General features: G+C 44.3%; 1 protein-coding gene across 3 annotated transcripts in view; it reads right to left on the reverse strand.

The window, feature by feature from the left end:
* RTEL1 (regulator of telomere elongation helicase 1) overlaps positions 1 to 21,076 on the reverse strand; it is a 224,484-nt gene that overhangs the window by 187,346 nt on the left and 16,062 nt on the right. For all 3 annotated transcript variants that reach the window (XR_011205455.1, XM_069243277.1, XM_069243278.1), the window contains exons 2-3: positions 8,210 to 8,348; positions 194 to 392 (exon numbers count right to left, since the gene is read on the reverse strand). Coding sequence is in view for 2 of the 3 variants with exons in the window: in XM_069243277.1 (XP_069099378.1) it covers positions 194 to 392; positions 8,210 to 8,311 (301 nt within the window). In the remaining variant the exon portion in view is untranslated. The remainder of the gene's footprint in view (positions 1 to 193; positions 393 to 8,209; positions 8,349 to 21,076) is intronic.

A 21,076-nucleotide genomic window follows, 5' to 3' on the forward strand; every position in this document is an offset into this window, starting at 1 on the left:
AACAATTAAACAAGGGCACATAAGTCAAAGAAAGGGATCACACAACATTCAAACAACTTCATCCATATAAACACACACACATTCTCCTGTTGAAAGAGAAAAGAATAATGCAAGCACATGATCACTGAGCAAAGCAAGCATCATCAGTAGTTCACAACTTTCAAGAAAACAAGGACAATGCAGGCCGCTGTACCTGTGTTCTCTCCGTCAGTCGCTTTGTTTCCCCAAGATGCCAATGGAGTGTCAGGAAAGAGCTCTGCTCCATTTAATCGCTCAGAGATCTTCCGCGCTGAGATAGTATCCTTAAAGTGTTCCCTCCAAGCCAGTGTGGCGCACAATAGGCAGAGTGTCTTACCTGTGCCAGTCGGACTCTCCAAGATGCCATTTTGTTTCTGCAGTAGGATTAAAGAGGATAAGAGAAGGAAGTTCCTTTTGACCTTTTACACAGTACTGAGATCAGTGTATCTGCTGAAAGGACTTCATAAACATGCAAGTCAAAAGATGCGCAACACATAAACCTGTCACTTTTTACATTTGTTATTTTATGTTAACATTTTTGTAGGCAGTTTTGTAATGCACAAACAGTTGCTCTAACAGTTCCTTATGCTGAAACCAACTCCAAACAATGCACACATATCCCATTACTAATCACTTAAAAATAATAGTTTTATGAGTTTCCTAAAGGGGAGATAAAGGTCAATCGATGTATGGGAAACAGGTGAAGGAATTCCAGTGTTTGGCCAATATAGAACTGAAAGCTCGACCTACACGGCAAAATTTCTTAAAGTGAGGGAGTCTCAACTTATAGTACTACGCAGAGACAAGAGACGGAGTTGGGCAGTATCTTTGAGATTTCTCCTGCAGATAGAGAGGTCCCTTTTTATGCACTAGCTGTTGCAACAGGAAGAGAGATTTAAACAGAATTCTCTTTTTAAAGAGGAACCAGTGGAGCAACCAATGGAGCAAGTGCTTAAAAGTCAATATGTGCAACTGACGTTTAAAACCAAACACCAGGCAAATAGCTATGTTTTAGTCAATCCTTGGTAAAATTAAGGTCTAAGCCACCTGCTTACAGCCATCCTGAGGAAGAGAAGGGAACACTGTTTTCAGCATTTTAAGATGGAATAATACGTAGACACAATCTTGTTAGTCTGATAAGACAGTTCAAGGTTGTCATCCAAGGAGACCTCTAACATGTTTCCACTGCTCTTGGAACCAATGGGCAGCCAAGACATCAGCCATCAATTATCAGACCAGCTTGTCTGGTTGTGGCCAAAGACATTTACCTCTGTCTCGTCTGTATTAAGTTGTAATCCACTTTTCGGATGCAATGTGCAGTTGCCTGACAGGTATACTTTAAAACTCAACATTATTCTGACCTGGATATCCATCTTGGTGAATGATAAGCTGGTTATCACCAGCACAGATCATAAAGCAATACCAAAGAAGCTAAACACGAGTAGTCGGTGACAGGGGGGGTATGCGAATACAAAAAAAGGTAGGGAATGACAAGCCCTTGGACACTACATGATTAACAGGATAAACCTTTGAAAAGGAAGAGGGTATCTTAACTCTTTGTGTTTGCCGTGTAACATGGACTCAACAACACATGTTGACAGACTGCCAAGCATATAAAGCCTCTATGAAACTGATTTCCACGTTTTGTTTGTATTGAACTGCTTGGCTATTAGTATCAACAGGTGGCAGAACTACCCCAATGTATTTATTGTTTTAGGTGTGCATTTGGACACTATGTTGTGCTCTGATGGACAACTAACTAAAAAATATTTTAAAAACTGTGTTTGATCGTTGAGATACGAGGACCGTGTTTGCAAGGGCAGCCTAACACCAATCACTTGCTTCCTTGATCGCAAAAGCTCATGAGAGATGGTGTTGAAGGTGGCCAAAAGGTTTTCAAGTTTGGGTCATTCAACTACCTTAATCAAGTATACAGCATAGCTCATCCATTACGGTCATCAAAGCTGATTCTGTGCTGTGCATTGGTCTAAACCCTGAATGAGCTTGGGCCAAGACCAACTGAGATTTTAGGAAATAATACAAATGTTCTTACATGCGTCTCTAAGATCTTAACTGGCACAAGCAAAAGAGATACCTGTCGGAAATTTGACAAGGCAAGTGGGTCAGTTTTTTTTTTTTTTTTAAAGATTAGGGTGATATCACCATGCTTCCAGTTGCATGGAAGTGACGGTGTACTCAACCAGGCATTGCAGAAATTGATGAAAACTGGCCGAAGCATACTAACAGCAGAATGCAAAATTCTTGCTGAACACAGTTCCCTAGGCGATCCAGATTTTACAGCAGGAAAAAGCTCATGCAGAGATGCCAAAGAAATGGGCTCGAAATCAGACAACTGGTACAGCTAATAAATTCAGATAATAACCATAATCCACCTTCAAATAGTTGAACAAAGGCAGAGCAAATCATATTTATTTTATTTAAAAAATTAGGCTAATGGGGCTAGATTGGCGCAAGTCTCTTGAGAATCATGAATATTCAGAGTGAGACAGCTGGCAATATGAATAGAGTTTACAATTTTGAAAATCTCCATCATCTAAATAGAAAAGGCAGTAATCCGAGCTGTAAAATAAGATTTTTTTTTGCAATCCTGATCAACCTTTTGTAAGTGCAAAGAGCAGTTAAATACCTTGCTTTGTCATCAGACTTATTCTCTAGCCCACACTCTTTGAAATCCCTAACTGTCTGCAAAGTACTCCTATTTGGGTCCTGCTCTCCAAGAAATATTGAGGAGCAGTTACTTTTAGAAGTAAAGAGGGGTTAGAATTATTCTAAATTAGTATACTCCCTTAATGACACAGTCCAGTCATAACTAGAGATTTTAAAGTGTGCAGGTATCCATTTATATCACCATACCATGGAAGTTTAAAACTCTTAAGACATGAACCACATGACAGACATTCTAGTAAATTCTAAGGTGAAAAATCAACCTGAAATTAACTTCTAAAACTCATGCAATGTGGTGTTCTAATTTGATCATCTATGGGCAGTATAAATACCGGATATTTCATTAACATGTTCAGGTAGCAATTCTTTACTATTATAAGGCATCTCAGATTCAAAAAGATGCTCAAGATAGTGTGTAATCCGCTGTATCTGTTCCTAGTCTTATTTTAACTAAACAGGTGTTTTTGCAGCACAAATCAATAGGTTTTTATCACAAACAGATGAGAACAAGACAATAAATGTCAAACGAGTTGAAAAGCCCTCCACTGAAAGTAAAGTGGAATCTATAAAACACAAAGCTTATCACTTCTGAATGGCAACAGAAAGTTACCACAAAGTCACAATATCACGGTAATAGGGTCTCCAGGAATATAGTGTTTGTTTATTTGAGCAAGAGAAACAAATCAACGGGAACAGCTGTCTGGAATTAGTTCCAATGTCAACATACCAACAAGGGAATACCAACAAGGAAACACCAACAAGCGAATTACTACAGCTGGAAAAGGGATCTTCACCACCATTACAGATAGCCAGAATTGTGTCATGAACGGCCATTTTACTTTGAGAGTGAGCTGCATTGTCAGAGTGCCTCCATGATGCCACAATTATGTCAAGATAATCCATAAAATCCCAAGATGGTCTACTAACTACCACGGATAGCGATATTGTTTCAAAGCACACCCACTAGCGGATGGGACATCTTTACACCTGGGACAGCCACAATACTGACAAGCATATCCACCTTCTTAAGGATGAGCCACTGTTCAACCAGGAAAAAACAAAATGTTTTAAAGTATGCCCACTATGTTGAGGGCATACCACAACTCTGCCAGTGACAGCCAGAGGTAGACATGAAGACAGCTATGAAAAGGTTAAGCAGCCATTATTTCAGACAAATCCTGAATATTTTTAAGTACACCCACTATTTCAAGGATGTGCAAGAATGCCAGGGGTCACCTGACAGCTATTAATAATGCCGATCATGCAAAGCATAGGCCACAATTATGTCTTGAAACATGAAATTTGTTGCAAATACTCATACAGTATCAAGTATCAAGCCAATCAACTGATGTCTTATGCTTCAGCCTGTAGTCAGGGACATGTTTTGTTTACAAAATTAATGAAGGAAACTCCTGCCTCATGCACTGCTCTGAGCACATCCTTTCAGAGCCCAAAGAAATAAATGCTATTCCCCACTGCCTGCTAACACTAGCAGAAATTTAGTACTGCATATGTGCTGTGACCCGTAGAAGGAAGTGGTGGACTACACTGAAGGAAAGGAACTGTCAGTTGTTGTAGAACCAAGAGAAAGCCCATCTAACTGAGGATTTGCACCGACAGAGAAGGAAGCCAAAATCTCAACAGTGCCAGCTGGCATGCATGAAGAAAGACCGAAAACAAGAACCACCCTGGTTGTTGGGCCAAAATAATTCTGACCTGCATAATCACCTGTGACCTTGCACAACCGGAGGTTCATTGGTGTCCTTACCTATATGCTCCAAGTCCCAGCAGGACCTGGTGTCTCCGTGTCATGTCTCACTAGTGTCAGGTTTGGTCACATTGATGGGAACTGGCATGCCTGCCTAAGTTCAGGACCTTTAAACCAAAAAAATGGTTCCAATGACAGCTGGTATACATGTTTACATAGTGTCGAAGAAGAAGGAAGACTGAACCACGCCTTACTCAGCGTTCCTTGATGCTTGTCGAGACTTACTGATACGTCCCTATGGCGTGATAAGACTCGCCAGCAGTGGTGGGTGCAGAGATGCTCCCGCCTCTGTTCATGAGGTGTCAAAGGACCATGGAAGAAGGAAGACTGAACCACGCCTTCCTCAGTGTTACTGGGACTTCCTGATTCGCCACCAGAGCTACGTAACACTTGTTGGCCATGGGTGCTACCATAGAGCAGTACACGATCTCTATACAATGACAATGAAGACCGGAACAGCTGGAGACTGTGACACAAAGTCAATTCGTCGCTTATGTAGAAAAGCAGAAATACTCAATATTTGAAGGTAAGAAAATTGGGATGAATAACTTCTAATCTGCAAAGAAGATACAGGGGTGATGTTGTTTCCATTGTCCCTGCACCACTAACGGCATCTTCAGTTTTGTATTGATTGTTTTCCTTTATGAAATAATGAGAACAGCATGTAGAAAGAACGAAGAAAATGCATTTTCCACACAACATCATGGCCCAGTCTTTCCACCTCAGCTTCAACTGCCACAGAATCCCAGGCTCAAGTTACATAATGTGGCAGTTTAAACTCGTGGGTAGGATTTACATAACTTGAGAAGGGGCACAGAAAGGAGTAAGGGAAGGAAGGTATGTGGGTGAAGTAGCGTACCATTTATTAACACTAACATCTTTACATAAAATGCACAATGAATGCAAATACAACATATTTTTATAACCTTTAGAGTTCCATAGATATTGTTTTTTAGTTGTGGGTAGCCCCTAACTATATGGTATAGTTGCCAGCAAGTTTCAAGATACGGGCCCATTGCCAGCAGTACCCCCGGGAACTTCCTGGTGTTGCTGGTGCACTATTAACCATAAATTAAATTCAGTTTAATTAATCTTAAACCAGTTGGAGCAGTAACTGGTTTGCAACCCCATGAAATGTGTCCTGCTGTGAGAAAGACTGCAAGGTTAACATTGACTTGAAGAGATACACTGAAAAGCCCCTGAACTCTACACCGCTGACTAAACTAGTTAAGTCCCTATACATTTAGTTTTTGTTTTCAGGGATTTGTATTCTTTTTTGGCCAGCCTGAATGGTTGTACATTATTGCACCCATTGCCAGTGAAACAACTGGCTGTTCGTATTATGGCAAGGTTTCTCTTTTTGACTCGCACCTCGGACATACAGATTGGAGCTTCAAAGACTAATCATACAATAATCGAGTACAACCCCACACATTAACAACGACCATGCGGCCAATGGAAAATGTAGCAACCAGCATGAAAATGACAATAAAAAGTTTTGGTTTATATACCATGCAAGCACATTTTTGTGCTCTTTCTGTACCATGTTAAGCTGATCTTTTTACTCACCTGTAAATAAAAATACTGCTGTTTTTCCAAGATATAGCACTAATATGCTTTGTTATATGTTATTTGTAATATCCTATTTTACTGGATATTGGTATGGTCACACCATTCACCAATGTGTTAGTCTCTTGGTTTGCTGTTTGGATTCATCTAAATGATGTTTCATGAACCCCATTCAGTGTGGAGGTGTTGCTTGGTGGTTGTGGGTCTAGCTTTACAATTCCATAGGACAGGTGTGTCTTACAACCTTCCAACATAAACATTGTGTTTATGGAGTCTGTAGAGGGCTGCCTCAAACGTCTGCTTAGCCATGGCGGTCTTGGTCTTGTGGCACTCAGCTTAGCCTGTGTCAACTGTCTTTCAACTGATTCATGTTAGATACATCTGGATTTGATGGAGTTAGCAGTTGTAGTCTTCTGGAGCACTGGACTGAAGTGTTCTATCAGCAGTTATAGCATTAGAGCTAAGGATCCAGGTGAACTGCATTGCATTATTTGAGAAACTCTGTATATTATATTACTGATGCAATTATTGTGTATACACCATTTTATGTACATTTTATTGTGCTCTAATAAACCTTCCGTTTTATATACCTTTTATGGACACCCATCTGAACGTTCACCCATCTTTCCTCACTTTTTATTTTAAAGACCATCTCCAAATATGAATGGTGATGTGCCCAAATTCCTGTTTTGTTTCCTCGTTCATATCCAAATAGAATACCAATCAGACCTCAAATGATCATTCATTTTGGATATTTACCCACACCCTTTACATCCACAGAAACTTTCCGCTACCAAATTGTGAGTAGGTGCAAAGATTGCAGGTCATTGGATTGACATATTGCACATTTTGACACGTTCATCTAAATCTAATCCTTAAAGCAGTCACCTTTGTTGTTTCAGAAATCTATGCAGGATACCACTTTGCAGTGACTTCTTCAAAAATACCATGGCTAGACAATCCATTTTTTTTATAGCAAAATTATGACTTAGATTATGCCCATTTTCCCTGTTATGCTTTTTTAGATTTTTATTCATGCTCAATAAATAATCTTGTCCTTATAATGACCTCAGAATCAATCTGAAAGGATGAAACAGTGTTGAATATCACGTAAGCAGAGAAATTTACCCCAAAAATATTTTATATATCCATGCTTTGAGTCTCCGTGATTAAATCATGCATTCAAATAGAATTGTCTTTTGCATTCCTTTATAAACACATATTGTTTTGTATGTTTTGTCTGCGTTACATGATAATGTTGAGCATTCAGCAAGTTATCACTAAATTTGTTGTTTTGGCATAATATGAGATACTAAAAGCTTGTTCAAATAAGTCATAATTGAGTAATAATTCAGTGGCCACCAAGTTTTTGAATGTTTATTATCGAGTCCACAGTTAACCACTGTTGCACACAATATGGGTTACCCTTTGGAATACTGGGTCACCTTGTGCTTATATACTAGTTCCTACTTATGCAAGAGACTAGGTCACATTTTTTAGAGTACTGATCTTTCAATTCAACATGCAAGCACGCAGCACAAAGTGTTTAAATGGCCTCTCTTCAAAAGAGTGAGTTTCTGTGCCCATCTTAAAGCTCTACGCAAGCTAATGATAAAGATAACACTCACCTTATCTGCCTTTCCCTCTCTGCCTCATATAACAGTGCATTCTTTCAGTGGAAAAAGACTGAAAAAGCATACGCTATAAGAAAGACTGCAAAATGTTGACAATGCACATATCCTCCTGTAAGAAAGTTGAGCAGCACGTAATCCTAGTACTTATCCTCAAAAATGCCAGGACTAGAAATAGAACAGGAATTTAACTCTGCCCTACCACAAATGAGAAATGTAAAATAAGTTAAAGCGATTTGTAGTAAACTATTAATGTGAGGTCAATATTTTGCTGGTCTATGTTTTTATTTCTAATTTTTGCAAATTGTTTTTAGTCTGTTTTATTGATGAAATTTTTTTTTTTTACAGCTTGGTCTTACTTCTGCACAGCTTAAAGGTGATGGCAAATCTTTACTACACAACCAACCCACCAGTCAAAAGCACTCCAAAATGTGAGGGCAGCAACAGTACGTCTTTTTTCGATCCCACCACTTTGTTACTATGATTACTCTATTCCCCCCCCCCCCCCCCCCTTCCCATCAAACCAGCAGTTGCTCACCTTTTGTAGACATTCAATGACTTTGGCCATGTAATCCTCCTGGCACTTGTAAGGCTCGAAGGGAAAGTCCACTGATAACCCACCAATCTGGATCTTCGGCATTGCTGCTCAATCTTCTCAGCTACACGCACCTTGAATCCTGGTTAGAGATGCAGAAATGCAAAGTTGAAGCTAACCAAAACTACAAATGTGTATGTGAAGAACATATGGGTCTACCTGATATGGGTTTATTACAAACCACTCAGGTAGGGTGCAAGAGCTTGTGTGATCTGTCAAAGCTGAGGGACAGTGAGATCAGGCAAGGTGCTTCTAATATCTGAGAAAGGTTTAGGCAAAGGTCAATAAGGCATTTGTTTGAGGCCCACAGTGAACAATTATAGTTAAAGTAACATCTACTGCCAGTTGAAATAATTATTTACAAAAATATTTAAATATGTTACAATACATTGCTCAGGGCAAAGCACAACAAGAAAGGGATCTCAAAAGTATATCACAAATCTCATTTGTCCATTACCTTAAGGTCATCACCAGTCACAGTTCTTATTGCAATTTCAGTGCAGAATTTCACACTGAATGCCAGACCAGTTTGGGCCCATGAGGCTGTTTTCATTGATGGAGTTTTTCAATTGTAAGGTTACAATGTTTTCTGGTGTTTTGCTCTAAAGGGAAATCACATTAACAGTTGGAAATTATTTAGTTTGTATAGGTCTGCAAGGGTTTGTTTATAAGTGGCTTGACCATGCCTCTTTACATTCTGGGAGCATTTCGGTGTCGAGTGAGAAGCTTATGATCTGAAGCCAATATTTTAAAATGTGTTAATGAGGAAGGAAATGGGCCCTGTAAGAAGGCGACGGGTTTCATTAAATGAATAAATGAAAAGTGACTTGTAAAGTGCACGGATAGTCCAAGGGGTGTCCCGTTGCTCAGCTAGTTGGCCACCTTCCAAGTGAACCTGGCCCATCTATTCTTGCTGAAAAAGTTATGGTTTCCTTAAAATCATATGAACTAAGAACAGACCTAACAAAAGAGGGGGATTTTCCAAGAAGCCAGAAATGATGCTGGTTTGAGTTTCTACTCAGGAAATGAAAATCGCGTGACTGGTGTTATGAATGCCGATTTGGGAGCCTGGTATTTGAGTACCTACAAATACAAGACTGTAATAACTTAAGTGTGGGGTGACCCAGAGTATGGCTGTCATCTGCCTTCTTGAAGCAGTAACCGGGACCAACCCTTCACCCGACCACTGCTAAAAATGGCAGTGCTGAGGAAAAGCTCATTAGCAGCCCTTTGCTAAGAAGGCCCTCAATGAATTCCTAAGGGAAGCCATGCCTCCATTCTCCTTTCCTTCAGTGTCTGGATCTCCACCCTCCAGCCACACTAATGCAGTCAACACTTCCACTGCCTAGGAAAGCTATATCCACCTGAACTTTTACCCCATGTTAAAACCTGGAGTCATCCAAAATGAATCCATTTGGCCCCAGTACTAAGCTTCTCACCACACACAGCTTTCTACCAACATACATTTGAGACACACACTCGACATGCACACTGAATGTCAGCGTAAGTTTTTAGGGTTTTTCATACCAGTGGATCTTAAGACAAGAGTGGACAGTAGGCAGTACTCTCCTTGACACAGAGAAAATGGTCTGATCACACTATTGATCCAAAAAACTTGTATGCCGCCAACATAGCTTTATGACTTATCCCAGGCAGGGACAGTTGTCTTATCCCCACTATGATGGTATGCGTTGTACACCCCTTTTCAGGAATCAGGACAGGCTATGGACCTCACATTACAATGGATAGACCTAGGCTCCTACATAGACACTTTAATAAGTAGCACAAGAGTCAAACAAAAAAATCTGAATGTCAGTTTAAAAATGCAGTGAGGGACTTTGGGCAGGGGTACATTTGCAATGCGGAGGACATTCCTGTCCGCACATTCTTCCAGCAACCTTCTAATCTCATGATGCGGTATGGTGGCAATTTTAAATAACAAACTCTTCATTTGATATAATTGGTGGATTTTCTGTACCATGCCATGCGCCTTAAAACTATGTCCTAGCATTTACTGACCGCATGTTCCTCAAACTTTGTTTTAGGGAGTACTTCATTATTAGGTTAAAGTTTCTGTGCATGTTTTCCTTGCAGACCTTCGGCAGGCCTGCCTCCCATGTTGGTTTGGCTATTGCCCATTACTTTCTGGATTTTTATTGTAGTAGAACTTTACAAATTGTTCACATTTCTCTTCAGAGGCACCATGAAGACTAGCTTCGGGTTTAGATATTTTGTTGAGCACAAGGAAGGTTTTTTTGTTTCTGTAAAATTTTTCGGGAGAGTACATTACTTGAGTTCTTCTATGAAGTTGTCTGGTCATGGCTGTGGTAAATAATATACATAATTGTAAAAAATATATGTTTTATTGGAATCTAAATATTTTACAAACAGTAATGACTGTAAATATTAAAGTTAACAGGAGTCTTGTTGTTTGGTTTGTTTTCTGCCTGAAGACTTTGGAATGGTTAAAAGTAATTATACATACTCCTCAGAGGGATAGGGGCAAAGTTCACAGAAAGCAAGAGGGAATTCTAGAGTAAGCCAATCATACACAGTTAGTAGGAACTTATGTTGTTTTTTTCCTTTAGCTCAATGGAAATGCAGGGAGTGACCCCACCAACAGAGGGAAAAAGTAAAGCCCTCCAGTAATTCAAAGATGAGAGAAGTCTGTTTTCAGCTAGAGGAACTGTGACCAGAATGAGTTATCTACAGCAAGGAGTTGATGATTTTGTGTGATACACAGGGCAATGCTGCCTTTTGTTTGGGATTACTAGGTCTGATTTTGTGCAGAGAAGTTGTGCTGTGTTTTATGTCTGAGTGAGTGACCTATCGAACTTTGAGGTTTCTCTCAATCCATTACCCAAGAGGCTGTGTTGCTGGAGAGGATAAAATACCCAATTTACAGTGTTGATTTGGTCTTCTGTTCACAACAGCAGAATGGGTCATTTTTTCTCTTGAACCTTTGAGGAATGGAATGTGTGACCAGTAGACTGTACTGGTATGGGTCATCACGTTGCAAATTTTTGGCTGTGTTTTAAATTTAACAATTAAGGATTGGAATCACTCAAAGATGTGACATAATCTTAGAAAAGCATGCCTCAGAGATCTCAACCCATAAAAGAAGGGCATCTATCAAAGACATAGAGCTGTATTAAACCCTAGTGGGTGGCCCACCTAACATGCAGGGGGTGGGTGGGTAGGGAGGCAGGCGATCTCACAGCAGATGCACTGTAGATAGAGCTGGAGGCCGAGCGCATTTTTGGCCCTGTTCATCATTAGTTTTTGTTTCATGCAAACAAACTGTAAAAGAAGAGAATTTGTGTATAACAGAAAAACAATGACTCTGATGCACAGGGACTTTTCTATGCACAGGGGGGCATTCAAGGTTTTCCTTGCCATGATTCACCATATCTCTCATGGAAGACCCATGCAGGGGAAAATACATGACAGTCACCCCACTCTAACAAGGGCAGGGTGACTAACCAACCTGCCAAGCGTGTAGCATACAGGCTGCCAAATCAATGGTTTTCTATGTAGCCCGGGAGCACTTAGAGGATGGCGGATGGAACATCTTGCTTTTGCAAGTGCCCGGCATCTGACAGCCATTAAATGAGGCTCATAGTAGACAATGGTGATTTAAATGTTTCATACTATCTTAAAGCTTCAAAGTGTTGAGAACGGGGCAACAATTTGTAACAAGGACAGGGAAATGAAGAACCAAGATAGAGGGAATGAAAGAGGAGCACTGCAGATTCAGTGATCACTGTTGGACCTGGCCCTTTTTGCCTGGTTAACCCCAAACATTTTGTCCTCCTCTTCCTATTTTTTCTAACCTGTTTTCGTTGGCTTTAGGACTATGGGCACTTTACCACAGCTACCTAGTGCTAAAGTGTATATATCCTGTGTCTAAATTCTATTGTATAGTGAACCAGATGTGCCTAGGGCCTGTAAATCAAATGCTACTAGTGGGTATGCAGCACTGATTGTGCCACCCACATGGGTAGCCCTGCAAACATACCTCAGACCTGCCTTTGCAGTGCCTGTGTATGCAGTTTTAAACTACCATGTCGACCTGGCCAGTGCATCCACTTGATAGGCCCAAACCTTCCCTTTTATTACCTATAAGTCACCCCTAAGGTAGGCCCAAGGCAGCTCCATGGTCAGGATGCAGTGTATTTAAAAGGTAGGACATGTACTGGTGTGTTTTACATGTCCTAGTAGTGAAATACTGCTAAATTCTTTTTGACTATAGCAAGGATTATCTCCCCCATAGGGTAACACAGACACCACCTTGAAATAGCTTTTGGGTGAAGTTTCCCATTGGGAGCAGTCAGAGATATGGAGTTTGAGGTCACTGAACTCACAATTTCAAAATACATCTTTCGGTGAAGTTGGTTTTCAAATTTTGAGTTTGAAAATGCCACTTTTAGAAAGTGGCCATTTTCCTGCGTAACCATTCTGTGTCTCTGCCAGTCTCCTGAATACACATCTAGGTCAGGATGACAGTTGGGCTGGAGGTGTATTCACTCTAGACAGTCAGACAAAGGGAGCCAAGGTGTGCTTTGCATATCCTGATGGCCCATCACCAGGCTGATGGTTCTTCCTGAGCTAGAGTGGTGGGAGGAGCTGACACTTGCACCTGCAAAAGGCTGTGCCTGTCTTCGCACAAAGCAGTCTCAAACCCCCTGGAGTGTGTCTGGGGCTAGAGCAGGGAAACGCAGGATCTTGTGAACTACAAAAACCTCTCTTTGAAGTTTGCCTACTTCAAAGACAGAAACTGGTATAAGTACTGTACCTCTGATACCACAGTGAGAATCCTTCTGAAATTAGGACATTCTGCCAGGAAGAAGAGCTGGATGCTGTAGGAGGGACTGCCATTCTGACTGCTGCTTTGCTATGCTGGCCCGCCGCTTGCTGCTTCAGTCCTGGGAGTGAAAGGACTGGACTTTGCTTTCTACATCCTGCTTAAGGAGGTTCTCCAAGGGCTTGGACTAAGCTTGCCTCCTGTTAAGAAGACTCAGGGACATCAAAGACTTCATCTTCCAGCACCTGGGCTCTTTTGCTGAGAGTCCTGACTTGCCAAGTGGTGCCTAATCCAGTTCTTGGGCCCTAGGAGTGAGCTCTGGTGCAACCAAGAAGAAACCAAGCACATCGTCTCCAGAGCAATTTCAGAATCGGCGCCAATGTCCAACTTCTCCCAGCTGCCTGCACCGCAGCCGTGGTCCCTGCTGAGTGCAATGATCAAAACCAATGGTCCAGAGCTCCATGTCACCGATGTCCGTGCAGCACCTTTGGACCAGTGGTGTGATCGTGACACCGTGAACTTGACGCCTCGTGTCCTGACCTTCGGGATTCACCATTCCTTGTGGCAGGGACCCCAACGCCTCACCGTCAATGCCGAATCACCTCCTCTGCTACCGTAAGGAACGGACGCCTCACCTCCCCTTCCTAGCATTAAGAAACTGATGACTCACCTCCCTGGTGGCGGTAAGGAACCAACACCGCACCGGCTCCAGCGATGCCTCATCTTCCAGACTCCGTGCAACATCTTTGTTTCCTCATCACCTTCCAAGGTACTGTACCCAGGGACAGTGCGACTCCATGGCTGGCCCGCACTCCCTCGCAAGCTGCATTGGACTGTTGAAAATGACTCCTTCAAGAAGTCGCAATAGGACCCAGTTAGAGCTATTGTGTTTCTAAGCGCTACACTAAGATTTAATCTTTGAAAATGAGTATCTTTGCTTGTGTACGTTGGATTTTTGTTGTTTTGTTTCACTCAGATAAATATTGGCTATTTCTCTAAACTGGTGTGTGTGTGTGTTTTGTTTCACTCAGATAAATATTGGCTATTTCTCTAAACTGGTGTGTGTGTGTGTGTACACAAATACTTTACACATTTCCTCTGAAATAAGTCTGACTGCATGTGCCAAGCTACTAAGGTGGTGACCTGGGCTATCTTAGCTTTGTGGCTCCTTTACCCTAACTAGAGTGAGGGTCACTACTTGGACAAAGTGCTGCTGCAAACTACAGACTCCATTTCTGACAATCACTATTAAAAATATTAGCAGTTCATTAGAGAGGGGGATGGTCCCTTGTGGGTAGATGGTCACTGACACCTTAAAGCAGGATGGGAGGGAAACCGGAGATGGATGGGGGTACAAGTGAGAAGAGAAAGCAGAAAGCAATAGGGATAGGAAAAGCATAAGTCATGATGAGAAGAATCACAGCCTGACTGGGGTTGCAACCATTTTCCGGTGACACCCCCTAGTGCACAAAGGGAAGGGAGCCACCTGAAACAGCTTCATTATTAAGTCCTGGAGAGAAAACAGGCCATGGCACAAGGGGCTTGATAGAAAAACAAAACCACAACTGTGACTCTGGTGTTCATTATAAACATATCGAAAGTTGCCCAGACTTACAATAACACTACAAGGCCCAAGCAATGGCAGAGCAAACATTACCATAACATAACCATATCATAACATAACATAACCAGTGTCATGAAGGAGACTTAATGCAGCGCTGGTTATTATGCTATAATACTAAGCTCTGAGGAGTTGTGGATTCATACTTGTTGCAAGAAAAGTGACTCTATGTGGACCATCAAATGTATTGCATTTAGGTGAAAAAAAACAGTGCTGGCTTAAAGATACTTCCACAAAATGGGGCCAGATGTGAAGTGTTCAGCTGCAGAATTGGACGACAGCAGTGACTGGGGTGTCTTATCAGCAGGGGAACTGAGGGCCACTATGTGTGGCGGTGCAGGACAGTAATGGACTAAAGACTGCAGGGAGGGCAGTGAAAGGATCTGAGCTGAGTGTGGGTGGTAGTCAAATGGAGTACTGGGTGCTACTATACTAAAATGTCCTGGCCCAAGGGACATTAGTTGTAGGCGTCTAGGGGGGCGTGGGCTGGACGCCATGACGGTAGCAGCCTCTCCGTGAGCCTCCCGTCCTTCTCTCCCCGTCTTGGGGGATACTGACCTGCAAAAGCCCTACAACCCAGCTGTCAGTGGGGCTAAAGGTAAGTGGGGTCTAGCGACCACACTGTCGGAGTTTTTTTAAGCCTGGAGACCGGCTCCTGGGACGACTAAATCAGGCGGCTCGGAGCCGCGAGAAATCCAAGATGGCGGCCGCCATCTTAAACGCCTCATAGACGTCTCCTGGAGGCACCCGGGAGCACCTCGACTGCCTGACTCTGGGGCGGTGAGTCCTAGAGCCGCCGGAGGTGAGGAGCCGACCCTAGGGAACTGCACGGGGGCAGTGGAACACCTGGGGCCCCGGTGAAACCTTGCCTGATGGGAGACTTCCGGTTGAGGGGGCTCTCAACCAATTCCGACCACAGCGGAGACCTGGGGTGACTCCGGCAGGGGAGAGCGACTGGACCGCAGTTGACATCGCGGTCTGGCATCCGGGTCAGAAACGCTGTGACCGAGCAGCTCGGTGCCACGGAAAACGCAGAACAGCGGCCGCCACCCTGAAACCATTCTAATTGCCGCCTGGAGACCCGCAGGAGCCCTTCTCCTTTCTTGCTATGAGGTGAGAGGCTCTACAATTGTCGGTGGCCGGGAGATGACTTTGGGAAGCTGTATGGAGTCCTGGGTTGGCTGAAAGCCAAGCAGAGACCTCACCTTCACTGCGAGGTGGGGGGCCCCGCCGGTCCCCGACCCCCAGGGGGCCCGGAGTGAATCTCTTTGCTGTGTGGACCTCACCCGCTGCTTTGTGTATATGGGAGCGGGGGGCCTACCCTCGCTTCGTCTTCCTGCTAATGAGGCTACCCCCCTGGTGATGGGGGAGAGGCCGGGCTGCGCTATCCCTAGGACCTGTTGGAGCGGATCGACGCTGGGGGTGAAACACAGACACCTTGGGTAGTGAGGTGACCTAGGAACCGGTTGGGAGCCCTCCTGGTGACTCAGAAGAGAAAGATTTGCTGAGCGGAGAGGGATAAACCCATATGCAGCACAACCTGACCTTTTGCATTAAATGGGGTTCCACTGAACAGAGGCAGAACTACCCACGGTGAACGCACTAAAGGATACGCAAGATGGGTAAAACGGGCCGGAAAAGAGATATTGAAACAAAAAATGGGCCTTCCTTGAGAGAGATGACTGAACTGGGAGATCCCATGGACCCCACCCCCGAGGGGGTGAGAGGGGATCCTACCCTTCAGGATGTCCTTTTAGCTATCTCGGCCTCCCGAGTAGCGCTGGAGGGAAAAATCGACGCGCTGGCCACTGACATGACGGTGCTCAGGGATGACCACCGCCGTCTGGCTGAGAAAGTGACTGCTTCAGACAAACAGCTTGAGGAACTATGTCCTGAGGTTAAAGACAATACCAAAATGACACAACAAATGGAAAAACAGATGCGGGCGCTAAAACTGCGTGCAGAAGACGCAGAAAATCGATCTCGATGAAACAATATGCGAGTGATTGGGCTACCTGAACGAACTGAAAAATCCAATCTGGTGGAGTTTCTTGAGCACTGGCTGAGGGAGGAAGTGGCTGAGGATGGTTTGTCTCCCTTCTTCGCAATTGAATGAGCGCACAGGGTCCCGGCTCGTCGCCCACCCCCGGGGGCTCCCCTGAGACCAATAATAGCTAAACTACTTAATTACAGGGACCAAGACTACTTGCTTAGCCAGAGCAGGAGGAGAGGAGACAGCACAGTAGATAACCATGTGGTCCGCATCTTCCCAGACTTCTCCAAGGAAGTACAGAAACAGAGAGCTTCCTTTAGGGACGCCAAACAAAGGCTCTGCAAAATGGGGATCCAATATGGAATGATGTTCCCTGCCAGACTGAGAGTGGTGACCAAAACTGGCATACTATTCTTCAATACAGCAGAAGAGACCTGGCAATGGATTGACATGCAGTCCCAGGAGGAGGGTGCGCACAGACCTGAGATCTCCAATCGGGAAAGACAGAGGAAAAACAGTCACAGTAGAACAAGCAGAGTGGGTAGCCCATCTCCGATAGAAATACTGAAAGAGAGACAAAAAGCGATGGAGGCGGCTGCTTCCCTGGGGGGTTCTGACCCGGGCTCCTATAGAAAGACCCAAGAAGAACCTGAACAGTCAGAATCTGAACAGGAATCGCAGCTGTCGTACTCGTCGGACAGGAACGGCCCTGATGTGACACCTGGCACTTCAGACTGTATCATCTGAGGGGACCCCTTCCGGGCCTGCTCGTAGGGAACAATAGTGCCCAAGAACGGGAAACTGGCGCAGCTATAGTGACGACAATGAACTAAACCGGGATCGTCTCTTGGCCCTGAGGCATAACAACGGCTGAGTTTGCAGGAGAACAGGAACAATGACAGCCCCGTATATCATTCACCCTGAGACGGGGAGACAGTGTCACGGTGCACTTTTGATTCAAGATAAGAGCATCCCCCTACTTTGACACTCTGGTTACATCTTTTTTTGTTTGGGCGAGAGACGTTCCTACTTTTGTCCTGGGGATGGGGAATTGGGTTGTTAGTTGTAGGGTTTTAGGGGCGGGATAACTGAGCTTCTGAAAGAATTTATTGAGAAAATGGAGCTGACATGTGAGTCTATTAAAATAGGCGGAGTGAATGCTAATACAGACAAAGTGATATTTAACCAAGGGGGGGGGAGAAGTCCCCAAAATGGTAATGCTGAACTCATATAAATACCTCACATGGAATATAAGGGGCATGCATTCGATGGCCAAAAGATATAAGATTTTTTCATACCTACAGCGAAGGGGAATTCAGATAGCAATGCTCCAAGAAACGCATCTGACGCAGGCAGAGGGAAAGGCACTACAAAAGCGATGGAGAGGTCAGGCATACTTCACCTCTTATTCCGCGTTTGCGAGGGGAACACTAATCTGGATCCGGGCGGGGGTCCCCTTCCACATGTTGGATAGCCTCATAGACCCAGAGGGCAGATTTGTGGCAGTTCGGGGCAGGTTGGAGTGTAGGGACCTGGCGTTGGTTAATGTATATGTGCCCAACACATATCAGGGAGAGTTCTTTACAAGCATATCTGGCTTATTGGCCCCTTACTTACAATCCTCAGTAATACTGGGGGGGATTTCAATTGTGTGGGAGACCCTGTTCGGGACAGATCGCACCCGCCACTGCATGATTCACCACTAATAAGAGTAGCCCGTCACTTCATGACCTGGCAAAGGAACTGGGGGCTGATTACATCCAGATGAAAGGGATTACTCTTTCTTCTCTCAGCTATATAAGTTGCATGTTAGATTAGATGCATTGCTCCGCACCTCAGACGTATACCCCCAGGTACACACTGCGGAATACCTGCACACTTTCTGATCACAACCCCCTTCTATTATCATTGAGGTGGGGGTCCCCCGTGCCTAGCATTCCCACTTGGAGGCTAAAACCCGAAACTCTCAAAGACCTGCTCTTCCGAGAAGAGTTGCGGCAACATATCACTCAGTTTTTTTAAGATAATGACGCATCTGCTGTTAACCCCTTAAACGAATGGGATGCTTTTAAGGTGGTGATAAGGGGGAAGTGTATAGCGGGGGCAGTGGGGGTGCATAGGACTCTACTAGGGGACACAGAACATGCCGAGGACAAATTGCGGAAGGCTGAGAGGAACAGACCTGGGAACTCACATCTACAGAACTCCATTTTGGAACTTAGGGCGGAAGTAGCAGATTGTACAGAACGCCTCCGGTGCTTCGATTATAGAAGTTACCTTGCACGTGTGCATGGAGAGAGAGACAAAGCGGGCCGTCTACTTGCATGGGTAGTATCACAATCCTTCAGGTCCCCAGTCATAATGGACTTAACCACGGGGCAGGGGGTTCACATATACGGACAAGAGCAAATCAACTCATGTTTCACATCCTTTTACGAACACCTATATAAGAGTAGAGTCGATCAATCCAAGGAGACCACAGTGGGTTACCTAGCGGGGCTGCAGTTGGGCTCACTAATGCCTGAGGTCCCAGGACAACTGGAAGGGCCCATCACACAAACAGAAATCATGGAGGCCATAAAAGGTCTGGCTAGAGGGAAAACCCCGGGGACAGATGGACTCCCTATCAAATTTTACACCACTTACATAGACATACTCTCGCCGCGGCTAGAAAGCCTATACAAAACTGCCTAACACGGGGCAAACTACCAACAACGGGCCGGGAGGCGATTATAATTCCCCTCCTCAAACCCAATAAAAACTCTACTGAGGTAGGGGCCTATAGACCGTTGTCTGTGTTAAACATTGATTATAAAATTCTCAGTAAGATTTTAGCAACCAGACTGCTCCCATATATGACCACATTGATACACCCGGATCAGGCAGGCTTTATCCCGGGGCGAAGCACTGCCAGCAACATCCGCAGACTGCTAGCCATCATGAGAGACCAGTCGTCCAGGACCTCTCCCACTGGAGTCCTGGCAGTAGACACAGAGAAAGCTTTTGATAGTTTAGACTGGGAGTTCCTCTATACAGTGATGGCCCGACTTAAAATAGGGCCCAATTATATCTCCTGGGTGAAACTCTTATATACCTAGCCCACAGCCAGAGTGCGCACGGGACAGACAATATCCAGAAGCTACATGGTTGAACGGGGTACCAGGCAGGGCTGTCCCTTGTCTCCACTCATATTTGCCTTGGCAATGGAGCCTTTGGCAGCTGCGGCTAGGGTGGGGGGTCTGGGAATATTGGCAGGAGGCGAGAGACATTGAATTGCCCTTTATGCGGACGACCTTTTAATATTTCTAGAAGACATCCAGAGAGATCTTATCTCGGTTTGAGGAATGCTCGGGTCTGAAGGTGAACTGGGACAAAACTGGTTTGTTCCCGCTGGGGGGACCCCGGCCCCCTTACCGAACTTAGATCTGGTCAGATGGATCCCGAATGGGCTCCCTTATCTGGGAGTAAAAATTTACCACGATTCACAGGATATCCTGGAGGGCAACATTGGTGGCTCCATACATTCTATAAAGTCCTATATATCCTTTTGGCAGACCTTACCATTATCAGTGGCTGGGAGAATAGCAGTTCTCAAAATGATTTTACTCCCAAGACTGCTATACCACTTCACGGTGTTGCCAACTTGGATTCCCAGAGCAATCTTTAAAGACTTAGAAACAATGGTAATATAAGTTATATGGGGCGAAGGAAGGAGGAGAGTAGCCCTGATTAAACGTCAGAGACAATCCTCAGACGGCGGCTTGGCGGTACCTGCTTTCGAATCTTACTACTTGGCGGCTGAACTCCAATGGTTAGCGCAATGGAGGAAAAGTACAGCAGAAGCGGAATCAGCTGTGAAGGCGTTTACGCCCCCAGAACCCAGATTGTTTGAGGTCTTATTAAGAACCCCCGGGGATGGTAAACAAGACACGCCTGAATTAAAAATCCTGACTCAGTGCTGGAGGACTTTCCTGCGAAAAATCAGAGAGGAGTTCCCCTACTGTCCAGAACTGCCCCTTTTGTCACTATGGGCCCTACAGCACCGGGGCACTTGGAATGAACTTAAATACTGGGTGGATGCCGGGATCCTTACAGTAGGTGAACTATTTAAAGACGGGGTGTTGAGGCCCTTAGGGCGGAATTTGGGCTACCAGGGGGGCACTTTTTACTGCATGGGGCATTAGTGGCATGCATCCTTAGACACTGGCGGGAGAGAGCGGGGGGGGGGAACCTCCGACACAAGCTGCATGCACTTATCTGGCTTCCGCAACTGGCAAACATAAGGCAGTTTTGACTCTCTAAGGCCTATTACAGGCAGACAGAACGGTCCCAATGACCCTACTTAGACAAACATGGGAGAAAGACCTAAACCAAGATATTCCCGAAGAGGAA

This window comes from Pleurodeles waltl, chromosome 7, assembly GCF_031143425.1.
Source record: "Pleurodeles waltl isolate 20211129_DDA chromosome 7, aPleWal1.hap1.20221129, whole genome shotgun sequence".
NCBI classification, from domain to species: Eukaryota; Metazoa; Chordata; class Amphibia; order Caudata; family Salamandridae; genus Pleurodeles; species Pleurodeles waltl.